Genomic DNA, 13367 nt, shown 5'->3' with positions numbered 1-13367 from the left:
TGAATCAGAATCATGATACTGACTGCAGTGCTTAACACGGTGCGTCCACGAGGCTTAGTGGGGCTACGCCCCAACGCACCGTGCCTGGCTACACTAACACTATTTTAGAAAGCTGGAGGCTGAAATCGCTGGCTACAGTCAGGGCCACTAGAATTATGTTGCAGTACGAGAGTCAAATTATGCAGCAGGGTTGAATAAATTATGCGGCAAGAAAAGGCAAATTATGTGGCCTAATTGGAGACATTTTGTGATAGTATTGCTTCATTATTTTGACATTTTTACACTGTCTGGGATTGGTTGCGCCTCATTAGTGCCAGTTTAACACCCAAATATAGCAATAGGCAACAGTAAAGTTACCAGTAAACCTTTGCACGGGGCCTTCCACCGTGTGGCAACATGTCACTGCATTTTTAGTAACATTTGAACCCTGTGAGCTAGATAGTATATTTTTTTAGATAAAATCTGCAGATTGTGCATTAGTTGATGGATTATGTGGCAAATGCGGCATATCTATAATTATGTAAAAATGCAGCAGTCGCATAATTCCAGTGGCCCTGGCTGCAGTGCTCCAACAGAATGCTCTACACAAGGGCTCAAAACTAGGCGACAGGCCCTGCACACTCACCAACAGTGTCATTGACTGCATAGGTCAACCAGCCAGTCATCTTGCTGCTCAAGTCACATGGGGATTGGTTTTAGTACAAGGCTCAAACTGTCAATCACACTGTTACTATATGCGTGGGGTTCCCTTTACCCATCCAAAGAGACTTCCACTCATAATAATAATAAGTGGTAAGATGAAAAACAAAAGGAAATGAAATGTAGAAGTGAAAAGGTACTGTAAACATGATTAACTTGTGATATTGCACTACTTTAACTGCCTGCATCACCTATGGCTTTTACACACCAGCGTTATGCTTTTCCTGGCACAGAAGGGCAGCATTTGAGCACTCCAAAACATGATCTACTCGTGAATGTTTGTATGAAAATGTTATTTTTTTTCCACCATTTTCTCAAACTCTGTTCCTAAATCCTGTCTTTAACCCTTAAGAACAGACAGACTTGCTCAGCAGATGAATCTACTGGCATATTTACTAAGTATCCATGAAAAGCCTGTGCTTTTTGGCCATTGTATCATGGATGTCAGTTCACCAAAATGCCTGGGGTAGCGGAAGTGACATCGCACGCCATTTGGCCTTTACTTTGACTCACACACACATACTTACACATACTAAAACATTGATACACTCTTGTGCACATAAAAACACTCTCACCCGCAAGCATACTTATCCAGTATTTGGGTGTCTTTCATAGATTCACATGCCTGAATCATTCCCCGTTGTCGAGACGGGAGCCTCCGGTATATAAAAAAGTAATGTCCTAGAGACATACATAGAAAAGAATAGGCCTAAGGATCCCACCTTAGTGTCCTATCCACGTCCTTATGTAAAAAGGACCAAAACAGAGTAGGCCCAAGAGTCCCACCCTTGTGGCCTATCTGTGTCCTTTTGTAAAAAGGACCAAAGTAAAGAAACCAACCAATCAGCTACCACCTCCTTCTAGAACCTTCCTGTCAGGAGCCCAAGTCTCTCAGATTTTTTACCGCACGTTGTGCTAGGGAGTCTCCACCTGAGTTCTCCTCAGGATTTTTTCTTCTTACTTTAAAAAACGAATTTACCCAACTTCTTACACTATGGCTGATGGCCAGAAAAAGGGTCTCTTTAGAGCCTGTTCCTCGTGTGGAAAGAAAAGGCTCCATGTAGAGGACAAACATGAAACCTGCCTGTATTGCCTCTATCCTCACCATCAACCCAAGGACTGCAAGATATGTAGGACCTTCTCAAACAAGACCCTCAAAGACCGAGAAGGACGCCTGCTACTCTGGCTGAACAGGCTGAAGAACAGTGAGAGTGTTTCTGGTACTTCACAATTTTCCTTGAAGAGGCCAAGGGTTACTTCCCCTAGCCCCTCAGACACCCCTCCTAAGAAGACTCCCAAAAAGTCCTCAGAGGGCAAAACCTCAGTGTCTGGCAAGGACCTTCCTGTCACCAGGAAGCAGCCGCTGATCTTAACGACGACGACAGCGTCGATGATCTCTTCAGCGCTAAAAACTGCGTCGACGACGACAGTGTCGACGACGACGGCATCGTCGGCCACCTCCTCGACGACGAGGACGACCCCTTCATCTACGGCAAGTATGCCAGTGCCGTCGACCATTCCAGTCACTCCATCGACGACGAAGATCTTACCGTCGACGACGAGACCAACGTCGAAGTCGTCAACGATGGCCCCGTCGACAAAGAGCATACCGACGCCGAAGAGCATCCCGTCGACGAAGAGCATCCCGTCGACGACAGTGAAACCGTCGATGACAGGCAAACCGTCGACGACGGAGAAAATACCGCCGACGAAGGACGCGTCGACGAGAACGCCGTCGGCGGGGACACAGTCGACGACCTGTAAAATACCGTCGACGAAGGTAATATCTACGACGGCACCGTCGACACAGGCGTCGACGACCACAGGAAAATGGAAAGAGTCTGAGCTGCTATCGCATGCCATGGATACCTTGGCGCCTCGGACATCCCATATCACCCTTAAAATCACGAAAAGGCCAATTACGCCAGACCTGACGTCACCCAGTAAGGTACAAGAGCTGCCTCCAACCTGCTCATTCTCCGGCCTCCCCGGAACCACAGTCTTCGGAATCACCACCCGCAGACATCGGTGGATTCCATAACCTTGTAGAGCGTGCTGCCAACCATTCCATATGTCTATGGAAACTCAGGAAACTGAGTGCTTCCTGTACGACTTCAAGGAACCAACTAAAAAGACAACCAGGTCAATCCCCATCATTGACTTTATATGGAAACAAGGGAAACAACTGATGCAAACCCCAGCTTCAATCCCAGTTGTAGTACCCAGGCTCGATAAAAAATACAAGGCGACCTCATCGGCGCCAGCATGCCTCACAGGTCACCCCAAGGCAGACTCTGTGGTAACCCAAGCGGCACAGAAAAACTTGCGTAACCCAGCATGGCCTCTGTCGACACCACCTGACAAAGAAGGCAGAAAACTGGATACTATTGGCAAGCGTTTCTCCACCACGTCGGCCATGACGGTGAAGGTGGCGAATTCAATAGCACTTCTGGGCCGCTACAATCGGCAACTCTGGGCAGATATTGCACCCTACCTATCTAATCTGCCAGAGGATTTAAAAGAGGAAGCTCATTCGCTTCTCTTGGAAGGCCAAACATCTGCCTCCGAGCTCATTGACTGCGCAATGGATGTCGCCATGACTGGCTTCAGGCAACTGGCAGGTGCTGCCGTACTCAGAAGACAGTATTTACAACAAGGGGTGGTGATGGACAGAGTCTCTGAATTAAGCAGAATACTCTCACCCAGTCAAGAGATCAGGGCTAGATCCAACACCGTTTTTTAGCTCATTGCACCATCCCAGTTTCAGAACCTGGCTGTATGCAAATTAGTCTGTCCCTGGCCCAGTGCATCATGGGAACAGGGCAGACCAGACTACAAAAGCCAATTCTTACACTGGGAAGGAAACAAGCTTCCGGGGACCGGTTTCTGGCATTTCAGCCGTCTTCGGCCCGGCTTGCTTGAATCCTGATGGTGCAATGAGCAAGGGACTCACATCTGAGTATACCCTTCCACGCTTAGGGTGGACAAAAATATTTACAACAAGGGGTGGTGATGGACAGAGTCTCTGAATTAAGCAGAATACTCTCACCCAGTCAAGAGATCAGGGCTAGATCCAACACCGTTTTTTAGCTCATTGCACCATCCCAGTTTCAGAACCTGGCTGTATGCAAATTAGTCTGTCCCTGGCCCAGTGCATCATGGGAACAGGGCAGACCAGACTACAAAAGCCAATTCTTACACTGGGAAGGAAACAAGCTTCCGGGGAACGGTTTCTGGCATTTCAGCCGTCTTCGGCCCGGCTTGCTTGAATCCTGATGGTGCAATGAGCAAGGGACTCACATCTGAGTATACCCTTCCACGCTTAGGGTGGACAAAAATATTTACAACAAGGGGTGGTGATGGACAGAGTCTCTGAATTAAGCAGAATACTCTCACCCAGTCAAGAGATCAGGGCTAGATCCAACACCGTTTTTTAGCTCATTGCACCATCCCAGTTTCAGAACCTGGCTGTATGCAAATTAGTCTGTCCCTGGCCCAGTGCATCATGGGAACAGGGCAGACCAGACTACAAAAGCCAATTCTTACACTGGGAAGGAAACAAGCTTCCGGGGACCGGTTTCTGGCATTTCAGCCGTCTTCGGCCCGGCTTGCTTGAATCCTGATGGTGCAATGAGCAAGGGACTCACATCTGAGTATACCCTTCCACGCTTAGGGTGGACAAAAATATTTACAACAAGGGGTGGTGATGGACAGAGTCTCTGAATTAAGCAGAATACTCTCACCCAGTCAAGAGATCAGGGCTAGATCCAACACCGTTTTTTAGCTCATTGCACCATCCCAGTTTCAGAACCTGGCTGTATGCAAATTAGTCTGTCCCTGGCCCAGTGGATCATGGGAACAGGGCAGACCAGACTACAAAAGCCAATTCTTACACTGGGAAGGAAACAAGCTTCCGGGGACCGGTTTCTGGCATTTCAGCCGTCTTCGGCCCAGCTTGCTTGAATCCTGATGGTGCAATGAGCAAGGGACTCACATCTGAGTATACCCTTCCACGCTTAGGGTGGACAAAAATATTTACAACAAGGGGTGGTGATGGACAGAGTCTCTGAATTAAGCAGAATACTCTCACCCAGTCAAGAGATCAGGGCTAGATCCAACACCGTTTTTTAGCTCATTGCACCATCCCAGTTTCAGAACCTGGCTGTATGCAAATTAGTCTGTCCCTGGCCCAGTGCATCATGGGAACAGGGCAGACCAGACTACAAAAGCCAATTCTTACACTGGGAAGGAAACAAGCTTCCGGGGACCGGTTTCTGGCATTTCAGCCGTCTTCGGCCCGGCTTGCTTGAATCCTGATGGTGCAATGAGCAAGGGACTCACATCTGAGTATACCCTTCCACGCTTAGGGTGGACAAAAATATTTACAACAAGGGGTGGTGATGGACAGAGTCTCTGAATTAAGCAGAATACTCTCACCCAGTCAAGAGATCAGGGCTAGATCCAACACCGTTTTTTAGCTCATTGCACCATCCCAGTTTCAGAACCTGGCTGTATGCAAATTAGTCTGTCCCTGGCCCAGTACATCATGGGAACAGGGCAGACCAGACTACAAAAGCCAATTCTTACACTGGGAAGGAAACAAGCTTTCGGGGACCGGTTTCTGGCATTTCAGCCGTCTTCGGCCCGGCTTGCTTGAATCCTGATGGTGCAATGAGCAAGGGACTCACATCTGAGTATACCCTTCCACGCTTAGGGTGGACAAAAATATTTACAACAAGGGGTGGTGATGGACAGAGTCTCTGAATTAAGCAGAATACTCTCACCCAGTCAAGAGATCAGGGCTAGATCCAACACCGTTTTTTAGCTCATTGCACCATCCCAGTTTCAGAACCTGGCTGTATGCAAATCAGTCTGTCCCTGGCCCAGTGCATCATGGGAACAGGGCAGACCAGACTACAAAAGCCAATTCTTACACTGGGAAGGAAACAAGCTTCCGGGGACCGGTTTCTGGCATTTCAGCCGTCTTCGGCCCGGCTTGCTTGAATCCTGATGGTGCAATGAGCAAGGGACTCACATCTGAGTAAACCCTTCCACGCTTAGGGTGGACAAAAATATTTACAACAAGGGGTGGTGATGGACAGAGTCTCTGAATTAAGCAGAATACTCTCACCCAGTCAAGAGATCAGGGCTAGATCCAACAGAAGACAGGGCTGGCTCAAAGCCACCTCTTTCCGCCAGGAGGTGCAAACGAAGATTCTCGATATGCCCTACGACGGCCAGCATCTCTTCGGTGAAAAGATTGATGAGGCCTTAACCACTATCAAAAAGGACACAGACACTGCCAAAGCCCTTGGGACACTGCAATTCAGGAACCAGTCCTTTAGTGGAAACAGAAGTACAATCTTCTTATAGAGGCCTACCAGAATAGGTCTTCCTATTCTTACAACCAGAACAAAACGCAATACCAACCGCGACAACAGCAGCAAGGGCGTCACACTTCCTACGGCAAGTCGAACTACAGGGGGAAGAACCAGAGAAGGCCCGCTGGCAACCGCCAATGACTTGTGTCAATGGCCAGTCCATCCACCATTGCATTTTTTTAAAATTGGAGGGAAACTCACATTTTTCCTGAACAATTGGAAACTGATAACGGCAGATCGGTGGGTGCTCCAGCTCATCCAATTTGGAAATTCTCTAGAATTTGTCACAATTCCCCCAACAACACCACCTCGCAAACGGTCCCACAGGCACCTACGATTGCTTCTTCAGGAAATCGCTTCCATGCTACAAAAGGGAGCGATAGAGAGGGTTCCACCAGCCCACAAAGGAAAAGGTTTCTACTCCCACTTCTTCCTGATCCACAAAAAAGGGAAAAAGTGGAGGCCAATCCTCGACCTCAGGGCACTCAACGTGTTCCTTAGGAAACAATCGTTCCGTATGGTAACACTCCAGGAAATCCTGGGACTACTGGAGGAAGGGGACTACATGACGTCCTTAGACCTGCAGGACGCTTACTACCATATTCCTATCCTCAAAGGGCACAGGAAATTCCTCAGGTTTGCGGTAGCGGGACAACACTACCAATTTCGTGTCCTCCCGTTTGGCCTCAAATCTGCTCCACGGATATTTACCAAATGCCTCTCCCCTGTGGCAGCCTTCCTTCGTCAACAAGGACACCAGGTATTCCCATACCTGGACGACTGGTTGGTAAAGGCACCATCTGCGACCGCCGCAGCCAAATCCTCCAGCGCCTGTCTGAATATTTTCCACCGACTAGGTTTGACCCTCAACCACGAGAAATCGGCACTGGAACCCAACAAGATCATTACATTTCTCGGGGCGACTCTAGACACGGAACGCGTCAGGGCTTTCCCCTCTCAGGAAAGAAAAGCCAAACTCATCTCCCTGGCCACGTCAGTGGCATCACGGAAAACTCTGCCGGTCCGCACCTTCAAGTCCCTCCTCGGCATGATGTCCTCATGTATCATGCTCATTCCCCACTGCCACCTCAAAATGCGCCCACTCCAGGAGGAGCTAACAAAACAATGGACACAAGCTACAGGATCATTCGAGGACCGCATACGAGTTACTCTAACCATGGTCAACCACTTACAGTGGTGGAGATCGCTCAAACACCTGTCACAGGGATTGCCGTTCCTGCTTCCCGCAGAGCCACATGTAATAACAACGGACGCATCCCTAGAAGGCTGGGGAGCGGTCCTCCAGGAACTCCAGATCAACGGCAAGTGGACGAAACAGGAAACCCAGCTCCACATCAATCTATTGGAGTTAAGAGCGGTCTTTCTAGCTCTACAAGCTTTCCTACCACGCATTCGAAACTCCCCATTGCTCATCAGGACAGACAACACCACGATGATGCACTACCTGAACAAGCAGGGGGGGACGCGATCGCTCTCACTATCTCGAGAATCACAAAGAGTCTGGAACTGGCTTCTGGAACATGGGATAGCGCTGAAAGCGGAGTACGTCCCGGGCAAGGACAACGTCTTGGCGGACGCTCTGAGCAGAGAGGGGTCTCCATCCCACAAATGGGAGCTGGACACGGAAGTGCTGGAACACATCTTCGCGGAATGGGGAACTCCGCGAATAGACCTCTTTGCCACCAGAGAGAACGTCAAATGCCCAAGCTTTGCAATCAGGCATCACCACCCAGGAACCCTCGGAAATGCTTTTTCCATCGCATGGCGCAACGTCTTTGCGTACGCCTTTCCGCCATTTCCACTGATACCCAGGGTTCTCAGGAAGATGAAGTCGGAGCCCTGCACTCTGATTCTAATCGCTCCATTCTGGCCGAGGCAGCACTGGTTCACGGACCTTCACCGCCTCTCTGCCCAGCCACCTATTCGCCTGCGTCAACATCCAGCTCTGCTCACAATGTCCCAAGGACAGGTACATCACCCGAATCTGAGCTCTCTAAAATTGTCAGCTTGGCTCCTGAATACCGCGAATTCAGCCACCTAAACATCCCGCAGGAGTGCAGAGTCGTCCTTGCAAAGGCTAGAGCGGACAGCACTAATAAAACCTACTCACTAAAATGGAAGCGGTTCTGCTCTTGGTGTGCGGCCGAAGGCTTGCACCCCTTCCACATCACTCCACAGCAGCTGCTACCATACTTACTGCATCTAGCGCAATCGGGCCTCGCACACGCATCCATCAAAGTGCATCTGGCGGCGATCTCAAGATTCACAAGGACTTCTAAGGGTCCATCCCTGTGGGCAAACAGACTTATAAAGCAATTCCTTAAAGGTCTCTTCAGGTCCTTCCCACGACCAAGACCGATCCCTCCGTCATGGCACCTCAATGTGGTCCTTCACCAATTACTGAAGTACCCCTTTGAACCCATCCATAAAGCGGAGATCAAATTTATCTCATGGAAGACGGCCCTCCTCCTGGCTTTGACTTCTGCCAGAAGGGTCAGTGAGTTGCAGGCTCTCTCAATCCAAGCTCCTTTTATGCAGTTCAGGGAGGACAGAGTATTTCTACGAACTAACCCTCGGTTTATTCCGAAAGTCCCCTCGGACTTCCACCTTAACGAGCCAGTGGTACTCGGGTCATTCTTTCCAAATCCTACCACTGCAGCCGAGAAAACTCTACATTCATTGGATCTGAAGAGATGTCTTAAGTTCTACATCGACAAGACACAACACTTCCGAAAATCATCTCAACACTTTATTGCCTTTAGTAGACCACGGAAAGGCATGCCCTTGACAAAACAAAGCATTTCAAGGTGGATTTCTTCGGCAATCACCTTTTGCCATGACAAGGCCGGACGACCTTTGGACTCAAGAGTCAAAGCTCATTCGACAAGAGCCAAGAGCACTGTTCGCTGGAGTGCCGGTATTTGACATCTGCAGAGCGGCGACCTGGAAGTCCCCGCACACCTTCACCAGGCACTATTGCCTGGATACTGAGCTGATGAAGGATGCAGCAGTGGGCCGAGCAGTGCTTCGCCATCTATTCCAGTAAGGTGAGCCTTCCGACATCCCTCCATCCTTTACTGGTATGCACATTCCTTTACTACTATTTACATGTCTATGCATTTTGGTGGTTTGCAGTCGTGTGATATGTATTACCTACATACTCATATATGATGTTCCATCAAACATGTGCATAATATATTGCTTGCTACTCTGATTCAGGCATGTGAATCTATGAAAGACACCCAAATACTGGATAAGAAATGCGTTACTTACCTGTAACTGCAGTTATCCAGTATTAGTGTCTTTCATTGATTCACATGCACCCTCCCGCCTCCCCTGGAAGGACTCACCTATCTCTCTAACAAGTTTACGCCTACCTAGCTTGGTGCGTACGAAAATCTGAGAGACTTGGGCTCCTGACAGGAAGGTTCTAGAAGGAGGTGGTAGCTGATTGGTTGGTTTCTTTCCTTTGGTCCTTTTTACAAAAGGACACAGATAGGCCACTAGGGTGGGACCCTTGGGCCTACTCTGTTTTGGTCCTTTTTACATAAGGACGTGGATAGGACACTAAGGTGGGATCCTTAGGCCTATTCTTTTCTATGTATGTCTCTAGGACATTACTTTTTTATATACCGGAGGCTCCCGTCTCGACGACGGGGAATGATTCAGGCATGTGAATCTATGAAAGACACTAATACTGGATAACTGCAGTTACAGGTAAGTAACGCATTTCATACAGCATACATTAAACAGATTTTTTACTTACCTTAACTTGCCTTCCAGATAGGGTCCTATTCCAGCTTATGTACTCCATTTTTTATTACACTAAGTTTGAGTAATATTATTCACTATTTGTATAATAATTGAATGAAAACAGGCAAGTGAAGTTCCAGCCATCTCATTTAGAAAAGCTTCCCCTGTGGTCCAGGCACTGATTTTGCCACCTCTGAGGCCATGGGTCACAAAAGCAGTGCCAGGGGTAGCAAGGGGCAAGCCAGGGGTCGCAGCTGTGACCCCTAAATGACGTCCATGCATTATTTGTAAAGAAGTGTGCTGTAGAAACACCATTTTGCCCCACTTTGTTTAGAAAATGTGTCTGGGTGCCTGACCTCCGGTTTGGGCGGGTATTTACAGCCCACTTTTATCGATCATATGTCACCAGTATCTAATGATCCAGTATCAATTATGTCTCTGATAATATCTGGTGACAAGCAGGGTTCTCTTTGTATGTATGGCTTGCACTGAGAGTGTAATATATATATTTTTTATTGTTTTTAAGCGATATTAAAGCGGACCCTGAATTTTCATGGGGCTGTGCTCTATGGAGAGCATGTGCGAGCCGTCCTAAAATTGAAAATGTTAACTTAAAATAAAATATTTATTATACTCTAAGCCCTTGGCACATTTGGTGGCTAACGGCCATATCTCTAGGAACTTCCCACTAGGTTGCGGCATGCGTCAAGGATGCCCATTATCCCCCTTGCTTTTTGCATTAGCACTGGAACCGTTGGCAGCCTGGATCCGGTGGGACCCCATGATCAAGGGGCTAAGCTGGACCGCGACATAGGAAGACTGCATATCGTTGTATGCGGATGATATTATTTTATATTTGACCTCACCCAGGCGATCGATCCTAGTGCTCCTAAATATTTGTGAAATTTTTGGGCGGGTCTCCGGGTATAACATCATCTGGTCCAAGTCCGTCTTGTTTGTCCTTGCGGGCCCTCCTCCACAGCTCCCGGCGGATTGCCCACTAAAAATTACAGAAGAGCCTTTTAAATATGTGAGGATCTGGGTGACACCTTACCAATATGCTTTCTTCCGCCATAATCTGGAACCCCCTCTTGAAGGATTCCGTAATGATGTGAAGCATTGGCATACTCTGCCCTTGACCCTTCTGGGTAGGGGCGGCCTTATATAAAATGATGACACTTCCTCGATTGCTCTATGTATTTGAAAATACCCCATTCTCTGTCCCCCCGAAATATTTCAAGTAGATCGAAGCACTAGTCTCGGGCCTACTCTGGGGAGATAAACCTGCACGCATATCAAGACATAAGTTGGTTAGGGGCTGGTATGATGGTGGGGTGGCCCTCCGAGACATTAAGTTGTAATACTGGGCGGCTCAATTAAAAATAATAAACCAGTGGCTGCACGTCCCCCAGACGGACCCAGCGTTTAAGGCAGACAGGTATGAACTGGGCAAGGCTGGTGTACTTGCTGCACTGTATGATAAGAGGCGCCTCCGCCCTGATTAGTCCAACTGCGCACACAGTTAATCTGTGGCATGTGGCTCAAGCCCGTCTTAAATGTAAGGACACTATTACTCAAATGACACCGCTTTGGTCGTCACGTCGACTGGGTAAACTCTGCAACAGTAAAGGCTTCAGGACGTGGAATCTGATCGGAATCTCCACTGTGGGAGACTTACGGAAACGGGGTGCCATCTTAACATTTGAGCAGCTCCGAACTCAATACGATTTAGCGCCCACAGAGCGGTTCAGGTACTTACAAATAAGTCACGCCCTGGGATCACTTGTCCAGCCTGATGTGGATATACCTGAATCCACCCCGCTGGAAGACAGGCTCTTAACAGAGCACATGCCCAAAAAAGCGACCTCGTTTGTATCACAAACTAGTTAACAGCCTGCCGGACCCAACCCTGAAACTAAAGAACGCTTGGACCACTGACTTAGGAGAGTTTGATGAGTCAGACTGGCAAACAGCGCTGTCCTCCCCCCGAGAGGTGGCCATACCGTCTAGACTTAGACTCGTACAACTGAAGATATTACACCGTGTGTACTACTCTAGGATCACCCTACACACGATAGGGAGAGCCACGCACAAATTCTGTCTGAGAGGGTGTGGGGAGGAAGGGACGTTCTTCCACACCATATGGGAGTGCCCCCAAGTGGTAACATATTGGGCCATGGTCATGAGGACTATGTCGCAGGTGGTGAAAGACTCGGAGGTCCCGGAGCCACGGCGCTGCTTACTGAACATCTGGGAACCAAATGATCTAACTCACTCCGCACAAGATTGGGTAACATTAGGTATAATGTATGCTAAAAGAAACATAGCCAAATACTGGGGATATCTGGAGGTACCGGCGCTCACGGATTGGTGTAAGGATCTCGACTTAGCAATGTTGGCAGAGAGGACAGTTTATCTGAACCAGAAGTGTCCTCGGAAATAGGACAAAATCTGGGGTGCATGGAACGAGTACAGGGGGTATTGCGAACCGCCGATGCAAGATAGCGGGGATGACTCTTGAGTGAGAAAAGAGTGGACGTGGGGAACTTATGCACTGTACCAAGTAAATTTCATTGTAACGATTATATTCATCTCTGTCATGTGTGTTTATGATTGTGTACTTGACTTGCCTTGATCAATGTATGCACCTTTTAACTGCTCCATGCCCTGTATTTGCTACATTAAACAATAAAAACTGTTTAAAATAAATATATATATTTATGTGTACTTTGTTTAGTTTTTTTTATTTTAAATTGTTTCTGTTTTGGTTCACAGCTGGACTACTCACAGTGGACCCACGTGTAAAGGAACGCAAGAAGCCTGGCCAAGAGGGAGCCCGCAGAAAATTCACATGGAAGAAACGTTAGAACGGGCTGATCTCACAAGAAATGGAAACTCTCTATGCATCTTCTTAGCCTTTTAGGTCAGAACACGGACAGACAGATAGCCCAAAATACAAACCAGTGGTCAATTATGGTCACAGTTACTGGTGGGCATTCTGACCAAGACATTCACACAGATTCTCCTTTATTATGATGTCATGTTGGTGTTTTGCCCACTATCAAAGGGCTAAACACCGCAAGTCTGCCCCTTCAACGTGGATCCAAGTTATATATTTTCTGCCATTAAATTGTATCTCGGACACTTTGATGGTATACCATTAATGTTGTGGAAACAATTGTTTGTTGTTATTGAACCAAAGCGAATTACATTATATTTTACATGCGCTTCTTTTTGCTAATAAAACAAAATGATCTCTTTGTTCATATTGCATAGACCCCAAATAATTTCTTTTTAGGTTTCGCCTGCACTGTGCTTGCCCTGTGCTTGAGAAATCTATTGTTTTTAATATGAACTTAAAAGGAACTTACATCACGCCTCCTCTATTTCCTGGCTTCTCATTGGTTCCTCTGCGTGCCACTTACCTTTTCTCCATTTTTATTGCCTGCAGCATATTTTCCTGCATTTACCAATGTTTGTTCCTCGTCTTCTTCTCTTATCAGTTTCCCGTAG

At 47.7% G+C, this 13367-nt stretch overlaps 1 protein-coding gene across 1 annotated transcript in view; it reads left to right on the top strand.

The window, feature by feature from the left end:
* Nucleotides 1-13118, top strand: part of MRPS9 (mitochondrial ribosomal protein S9) — a 470563-nt gene extending 457445 nt beyond the window's left edge. Inside the window, exon 11 of the mRNA XM_078657998.1 lies at nt 12630-13118. Coding sequence (XP_078514124.1) covers nt 12630-12721 — 92 coding nt within the window. The 3' untranslated portion in view covers nt 12722-13118. The remainder of the gene's footprint in view (nt 1-12629) is intronic.
* The last annotated feature ends 249 nt before the right edge of the window (nt 13119-13367 follow it).

This window comes from Lissotriton helveticus, chromosome 8, assembly GCF_964261635.1.
Source record: "Lissotriton helveticus chromosome 8, aLisHel1.1, whole genome shotgun sequence".
NCBI lineage: Eukaryota > Metazoa > Chordata > Amphibia > Caudata > Salamandridae > Lissotriton > Lissotriton helveticus.
This window is presented reverse-complemented; position numbering and strand designations above follow the sequence as displayed.